General features: G+C 40.4%; 1 protein-coding gene across 1 annotated transcript; it reads right to left on the bottom strand.

The window, feature by feature from the left end:
- Positions 1-2062: 2062 nt before the first annotated feature.
- Positions 2063-7478, bottom strand: LOC130593511 (cytochrome P450 2H1-like). Its single transcript, XM_057398727.1, has 9 exons — positions 7235-7478; positions 6600-6762; positions 5882-6031; positions 4789-4949; positions 4206-4382; positions 3630-3771; positions 3157-3344; positions 2756-2897; positions 2063-2309 (listed from the first exon to the last, which is right to left on the bottom strand). Exons 1-9 carry the CDS (start codon positions 7412-7414, stop codon positions 2128-2130), a joined length of 1485 nt encoding a protein of 494 aa, XP_057254710.1. The 5' UTR covers positions 7415-7478; the 3' UTR covers positions 2063-2127.
- Positions 7479-7793: the final 315 nt, after the last annotated feature.

Raw genomic sequence — 7793 nt, forward strand, 5'->3', positions numbered from 1 at the left:
TCCTGTGGCTAAGGAAAGCTCATTAAAATAAACTACATGCAAAAACGTCTCCATTCGCATCTGCTTAAAAAGAGAAACCAAACCAAACCCACATGAACAAACACTTCAAACACTCTGCTGCTTCTGATCTTACAAGTGATAGCACAGGCCTGTGAGAAGCAGCTGAAAATAATCACTTCAGATCCCTTTCCCCCCTGACCTTCCAAAGCAAGTTATTGCATATCTGTTCAAGTAAAAACAATTACTGTGTTAGAAATCTCTTCACAAAAATGAAAACTGTACATTTCCAGTCTCTGGGGACATCGGGCAGAAGCAGCAACACTTTCTCCAGTGTCCCCATGATGTCACTGTATAGGAGAATTAACCTTCCCAGTGTTTGCCAGGCAAAGGCATACTCAGATACTCAGAATTCAATTCTTCAGCAGGTAAAGCTCTTCTCTCCTGCCACTGCTGAAGACAATCAGCATCTTATCCATTTTTTATCCATCTGTCTGGACAACTACAACATCACCTTTTACTTTACAAGAAAACTCTAGCAGTAAGGGAAGGAAATTCAGGTCTTGTTGTCAGATCACAGAATGGACACCCTTGTCGGAGTTCTGCCTCTAGTTTCCAGAGTGGTTATGAACAAATCTCTATAGATTATATTATATTATATATATATGTAGTATGGAGTGCCTTCTTCTTTCTCTCCAGTGAGAAGACTTGCAATAGCTGGTCTTCTTTGGCATATGTTGAAAAACCAGAGGATGTTTTCATATATCGTTTTTTCACTTACATTTCGTTGATTCTATAATATCTGTGGCTTTTGCCTTTGCAATGCCATTCTACCAACTCATGGTATATCTAGATATTAATACTTTGAAAGGAAAGAAGTGCCTGTTTCACATGAACAGTTCATGCCATAAACAGTTCATTGGCAGTTGTAATATTGCCAGTATTACAGTTGCTGTCTCATTTCGCATCACACAGATTCAGTTCTCTGTCTTTACTGTGATCACTATAAATTGTACATCACAGGGAATGTGATTAAGTAGGAAATGCCAGTCCTACATTCGTACCTGTATACTTGGCAACTCATGTAAACTCTTTTTCTTTATTTTGCCTGTGTGTAAGATTGCTATGGTGATCTTTGCGTATTTCATAAAACAACATCAAGATGCAAGCTGCTGTTCAGCTAGGAAATGGCACTGAGAGGATCCAGGTATTTAATTTGCCCTCTCTTGCCACAAAGGAGAGCTCTGTAAGCACTGCTGGGGTTCCGGTAGGTCTTGTAGGGTCAGTCCAGCCTACACCCACCTTGTTACTGACAATTGAAGTTTTATAGATCATTGGCTGGCTCAGTCTTCAAGCCATAATATGTTTCATATAAATGAATGAAATAAAACAGATATGTACAAGACATTTGGGATTATAAGGTTTGTAGAAGCAGGTTTTTCACTAACTGGTGTTCTTTTGGGATCATAGATAAACAACATTTAAGCATTCTAAATCTTTATTTTGCAATATATATTGTAATTTCACAAAACTTCCTTATAATCACATGGGAGAGGACCCATCTGCCCAGCCATTGTTAAATTCCATCCCCACTGTAGGAGACAATATGTACTGGGGCAAGAATACAGAAGATAATCATTTTCTAACAGAAAAATTCCCACTGATTTATGCTCTGCAGTACGAACAGATCATGAACAAACTGAAAATACGGAAGAGAGAGATACCTGAAGTAGGGTCTGTGGAAACTGTGGAGTAGAAGTGTCTGGTCCTGCTGTGCTAAGAGGATCAAATGATAGGGACAGCAGCAGCAGTGCTCTCAGAGCACTAGTCCACACACCCTGACTTGTCAGGTTGTCAGAAGCCTCACCTAGGAGAGCTAGGCACAGAGGAGAGCTGTCTCCTCTTGCGCAGGGAGCTGTCTTCTTCCCTATGTAGATGACTACTCTGTCTCTTGTTTAGAGCTGGCTGTGGTGATTACAAAAGCACCATACAATTTTCTTGTCTGATATTGTTTCTCTCTATAAAGTATCTAGCAGGGACCTGAATGTTTCAGCCTCAACAGATTGAGAGATGACTGTCATTTAATCAGAGCTTTCACCAGTGTGGTATGTGCCAGCAGTCTTCACTTGGTTAGCGTGGAACAAAAGAGACCTCATAAGGTCGGGGCATATTTGCCAGAGTGGCAATTATAGGGGTAATGTCAATGTCCTTGTGATCCACAACAGGTTTCAAAGTAAAGTTCTGCAGGATGGATGTTAGAAATATGAATAGCTCCATCCGGGCCAGACCTTCTCCTGCACAGATGCGTTTGCCTGCAAGTGGAAAATGATAAAAAGTGAGGGGAGAGTAGGGCATTTTTAAGCATTGTTCCATGAAGGATGAGGCATCTCAGAATGGACATGCAGCATTTCAGGTAAACAAATTAAACTAGGGGCTAAGCATCAAGAACACTGAAAGAGTGCTCAGTGAGCAAAGGCAGTTTGAAGGCTTTGGTTTCTCATTTTGTGCTTGGAGAGAGAGTTGTGTGGATGAGTCCCACTTCCTTCATCTCTTCTTGCAGAGCGCATTGGAGGAGTTTCTGTGATTGCTAAAAAAGGGAAGTCAACTGAAACTCAAGTACAGTGATCAGAGCTGCCCAGAAGTGACTCTAGCGAATCACTAGACATCACTGTACAGGCCATGGTGACAGAGCCTCTAAAATCTTCGAAATGATTCTAGTGGAGTATAGTGTAGGATATGAAAGAAAAAGAGATCTTACCTACAGAGAATGGCATGAAGAAGTCACTCTTTTTAAATGTACCATTTGCATTCAGAAAATGTCCTGGGTCAAATTTTTCCGGATTTGGAAATTCTTTGCTATCATGTAGGACGGGAGTCAGCAGAGGAAATATCATTGTGTCCTGAATTAACAAAGAGCGAAGAAAGTTACACTGGAGAAATGTTAAAGGAAAGAATCATTGAGAATTTCCCAGAGCTTAGTGGAAGGATAGTCAAAATTTAACCAATTTAAAAGAAGCATTTAATGAATAAAAAACTTTAAAGTTTGTGTTTTTTTTTTTTTGTGAAATTTAATGATGATTCTGATTAGAGTTTTTAAGTTTTTTTTCCAAATAAATTGAAATATTGCTTATATGTGAATAACAAAAACCTCTCTTAAACCTTTGGAATAAAATAGTTTCTGAACTTGGTGTCTTTGATCACAGCATGTGGGACATTAAGTGGAAGGAAATCAATGAATCTCTGGATTTCATGGATTACAGCATCTGAGTAAGGCATCTGGCTCCGATCTGCCATGCAGGAGCTTCGGTCTCGGCCAATCACATGGTCAATCTCCTTCTGAACTTTCTCTGTTAGGAAATAAGTGAGTATTGGATGGTCAGGTCCCACATCTGTTTGCCTAAACCTCTCCCCGTGTTCACAGCAAAATTTGCTTTTAGAGCACCATCAATATAGGAATGTACTTAGTGGTAGTATCTCTTTTCAGTGAATAGAACATAGGGTAATACACATGTCTACACTGCAAATGAAGGGTTCCTTAGTCAGGGAACTATTGCCACATGTGGTAGTGACAGGAATTGTCCAAACTGATCCCATGACCTGCTAAAGTTTTTATTTATTTCCTTTTCTATTACCTTGTATCTCTGGGTATTTCTGGAGAATCAGAAGTGCATGTCTCAGGGTGATGCTTGTGGTCCCTGTTCCTGCAAGGAACAAGTCGAGTGTGGTTCTGGTCAGGGACTCAACGGTGAACTCTGAGTTACCATTCCCTTTCTCCTGGAGTAAAATTTGGCAGAATGCTTTCAGAATGACAAATGTAAGCAGTTTGTTTAAAAAGGAAAGTCCTGTACCCATAATGTATGTTTTTAAACACTTCTCATGTCCTTTCACAGATATGACCCTCACTTTTCAGAACACCAGCATATGGTACTTTTACTAAATATTAGTATAAACCTTTTAGTATCAAAGGAACATTAATTTCCATCAATGACATTGGTCTCTAGTTTTCCTAACTTTTGCTAGAGGTGGTAATTCAGTGATTAAATGTCCTAGATAGGAGAGTGGAGAGGATAGAATGAAGTTGATGTGCCAAGAAAAGCAAGTTTCTCCTTGTATATGCAAAAGCCCGGTGCCCTGCCACAACTGGCAAGAAGGTGGGATTCAAGTGGTGATTATCTTATAAGCCAATAAATCTCTAGCTGTTACATTACCTGGTCCATTTTGTTAAGGAAAGCATCGATGAAATCTCGAGGACAACTAGGATCCCAGGTTTCCTGGTGTTGTGCTATGATTTCTAAAATAAATTTATCAACTTCTTCAGTATTTTTCATCATTTTTTGGTGAGGGCCAGGTATAAACTCCATGAGAGTTGGGAAGAAATTGTATAGCTGTAAAAATAAGATGATGGAAAAGCGCATTCCAATTAATGTGGGTACAACAAAATGTTCCCTAACTGTTAACTAGGAAAATGAGACAATTCAACTGTCTTGGAAGAGCTATTTTTCAACTGGATTTTAATGCATTTTACTTTATGGCTTCACTATAGTCAAGGATGGATGTCAGTTGAGCAACTTCTGCAATTTTATCCTTCTTTGGATATACAGTGGCAGTTCCATTAGGCAAGAAGGAACAACAGGAACTGGTTATTTAACTGCCGTTTTGGCTTTCAGAAAATTTATCCAAATTTAGGAAAATCCACTCCAGTTAAAAATCAACTGGAGTTATCTTTAATTATGTATCCATTAATAAAATATTTTATTTATTAACAAGTTTATTCTGTATAAATGTACACACCTGTGTTCGTATAGAGCTCTGGAGATCATTGTTTTCATCTAGCAAATAAATTAAAGTTAAAAATTTCTTGTCCTCATAGTCAAACCGATCCCCAAAGACAATGGAGCAGATGATGTTGGAGACAGCATGGATCAGGAATCTGCCAGGGTTGAAGGGTTTCTCTACAACAACAAAAAAACCACGAGGTATCTTGCTTTCAGTATTTCAGGCATCTTCCCTTCCTCTGACACTACAGAGAGCTTTGCATCCTCTTGAGACCCCGAGTTTTTCCAGTCCTTTGGAAAGATGGTGAAGGGCTTACTCAATTTTTTCTTCTTAGCTTGAAGTGAACTAATTTCCCTGTATGAGTCGTTTAAGTATCACTTTTGACCTGTTCTCAGGAGAACATTGGTCTGGGGGTGTTTGGTTTCTTTTCAGATGACACAAGTCTGTCTTGTGTCTTTGTCTTCTGAACTTACAGTTTATTAGAAATGGCCTAAAGATTCCCACCAAAACCAAATGAAGCCAGAAGGACTTTGCCTGAGCCTTTTCTTTAGGTTACTGCACCCTCTTTATAAACTCTACTAGTGTAACCTCAATAGTATACCTCTCTCCTAGGGATTCGAATGCCTGTGATCAAAGTCTATTTCTGATAGCAAAGCTATGCAGATGGAGTGGACCCAGACCCAAATATGTGTAAATGAGGTCTCTGACCACCGATTTCTTCAAGATCCACCAAGGGATTCAGAAGACAAGGCAAAGAAGTGCACATTGCTTGGTTAGGTGGCAGTCCCCAGCCTTGTATGCATGGCTGAATTCCACCAAATGGCTTTGGGGCCAAGCCATTCCCTTTGCCACTTCTGGTCTTGTTCTTCAAGAACTGGTTAAAGGATGCTTTCTAACACCAGTCTCCTATATTTATCCCTCCATACTGTCACAGTGTCTTTGACTGACCCACTCCCAGCACTGGTAACATTGGCTATTGGAGCTGGGAGCAGAAACTGCAGCCATACGCCCACTTATTCAGCCATAGATTTCTTGAAGCAACACTACACCTTCCTTGTCTTGCTTCAGATACGCAGGGTGTCCCAGGAAGCAGAAACCCCAGTCCTACCATGTGTGTTCCTGATCCTCTCCACCAGAAAATGAGCTTCCTCCTGGATTCGCTCCTCAATGCTCCTCTTCCCCATCCCAAAATCCCTCAGGGTGGTGAGTGCAAATCGTCGGAGCTGCTTCCAGGTCTCCCCATTGCTGGTCACAATACCTGATGAAGGAAAAATAGACGTCCATGAGGAAACAGATATGTTAGGATGTAAATAAGAAAGTAGCACTGGCACTGAATATTTCTTAGCCACAGGCACTGAAAATCAGCAGAAAATGTACTCAGAACTGCCCTAGTGAATAAGTGCAAGGCCTAATCTTGAATGTGGCCCTGATTGGCACAGCCTATATTATCTCATCTTTGTTGTCTCTGGAATTCCCTTTTGTTGCTTACTTTAGCTGTGTGTATATTATCAATATTTTCATAAATGGGAGAATGAACCTAAGTTCTTAGAATCATAATTGATGAGCATAATTTTAGTCAGAATTTGAAGCACGCTGAAAATGAAAAGGCACTCAGTGAATCCAGCCTTGGACCTTAGAGAGTTCTCCAGGGGGGACCACATTACTCAAGGGTCCAAGTAATGAGTTGGGCTTTTAGTCTTTTATTGCTGAAAGCAGTAAATGAAATCTACCATTCCCTCCTCCACTGCCCTCTCAGCTGTTCCTCCTCAATGTTGCTGAAGCACTGAAAGCCTTAGCTTTGTGCGCTAACATTACTGGGGACATACCTGTGCCTTTGAAGAGTCTTTTAAGGAGTGGTAGGTTTCCTCTTCCACTGAAGTCATCTGCCTGATCAATCAGAGCTTCTTTCACAACATCATAGCCATACAGCACCACAACCTTTTGTGGGCCTAAATGTACTGTGAAGACAGGACCATACTTCTCACTAAGCTGTGGGAAATAGGAACACAAAGAAGAACAGTATACTGTAGTTGTCCCTAAAATCTCCTTTGCCCCAGATCTTTGGAAATCGGATGAGTGAATCAGTGTAGAGTCACTGAAGCCTTGTACTGATTAAGAGGAGTTGGGCTCAGCAGGAATGTAGTGAATATAGCAAGAACATCAGCTGCTTGATTGCAAATCCACTGCAAATTGCAGTACTGCCATGAAGTCAGCACAGGACCCATCAGCAGTATGATTATTGCAAATACATAGCCTTAGACTTGCACTACATTGAGTTAGATATTATATTATTGGAATACATAGATTTCAGAAGCATGCATTTCTGAGAAACCTTTTGGTTTTGTTTGACTCTGACATTTGGTGAATGCAAATTAAGCTTGTGAATAAAATTGAGACAGTCTAGGCTTGACTTTGTTTTATATGCAATGGAGACAACATAAGAAAGGAGACAATCCGTTACCTTTCCCAAGCTTTCAGGCATGTTCTTTGGGTTCAGCTGGAATATGTTTCCAGCAAGGGGGAGTGCGATGGGACCAGGAGGCTGCTTCCCATTTTGTGACATGTTTCTCCATGTGGTGATGAGAAGAAGGCATGAGATGCAGATCAGCAAGAAAATAGTGGTCATTCCCAGGAGCTCCATGGTGAACTGAGGAAGAGAAGTTAAGTGTCAGAAGAGCCTGATGTTGGACCTGTAAATCCGTTCTCATTTATATGCTGTGAATCCAAAGCACATGGATGAAATTAGCCAATAGTGCCTTCCTATTCCTTCTGAGATATGAGATTACTTATTAATCAGCTCAAGATAAGAATGAACAAACTATGGATGAACTCTTTGTTTACATAATGATTTTTTTACCTCTCCACCTCAAGTAATCATTCATGCAGGACTAAGAAGTCATGTTCTGGCGCTGTCCAACAAATTCCAAATGCCTAGCTGTTATGTATGTGCTTAAACTCTGTTTGCCCTCATGCCTAGATTGTCATCTGCCAGCCACTCTAGTATCTGAGCACAGTGGAGG

Source organism: Pezoporus wallicus, unplaced genomic scaffold (genome assembly GCF_028554395.1).
Source record: "Pezoporus wallicus isolate ANWC-B61680 ecotype Strahan unplaced genomic scaffold, APGP_CSIRO_Pwel_v1 contig_11539, whole genome shotgun sequence".
Classification (NCBI taxonomy): Eukaryota; Metazoa; Chordata; class Aves; order Psittaciformes; family Psittacidae; genus Pezoporus; species Pezoporus wallicus.

Excerpts from the sequence above, each read along its gene's own strand:
- LOC130593511 (XM_057398727.1), bottom strand. The coding sequence starts at position 7,414 with ATGGAGCTCCTGGGAATGACCACTATTTTCTTGCTGATCTGCATCTCA. Across the intron at positions 6,032-6,599 it reads AAGACTCTTCAAAGGCACAG|GTATTGTGACCAGCAATGGG; the intron begins GTATGTCCCCAG and ends TTCCTTCATCAG. Across the intron at positions 4,383-4,788 it reads AGAGCTCTATACGAACACAG|CTATACAATTTCTTCCCAAC; the intron begins GTGTGTACATTT and ends TTATTTTTACAG.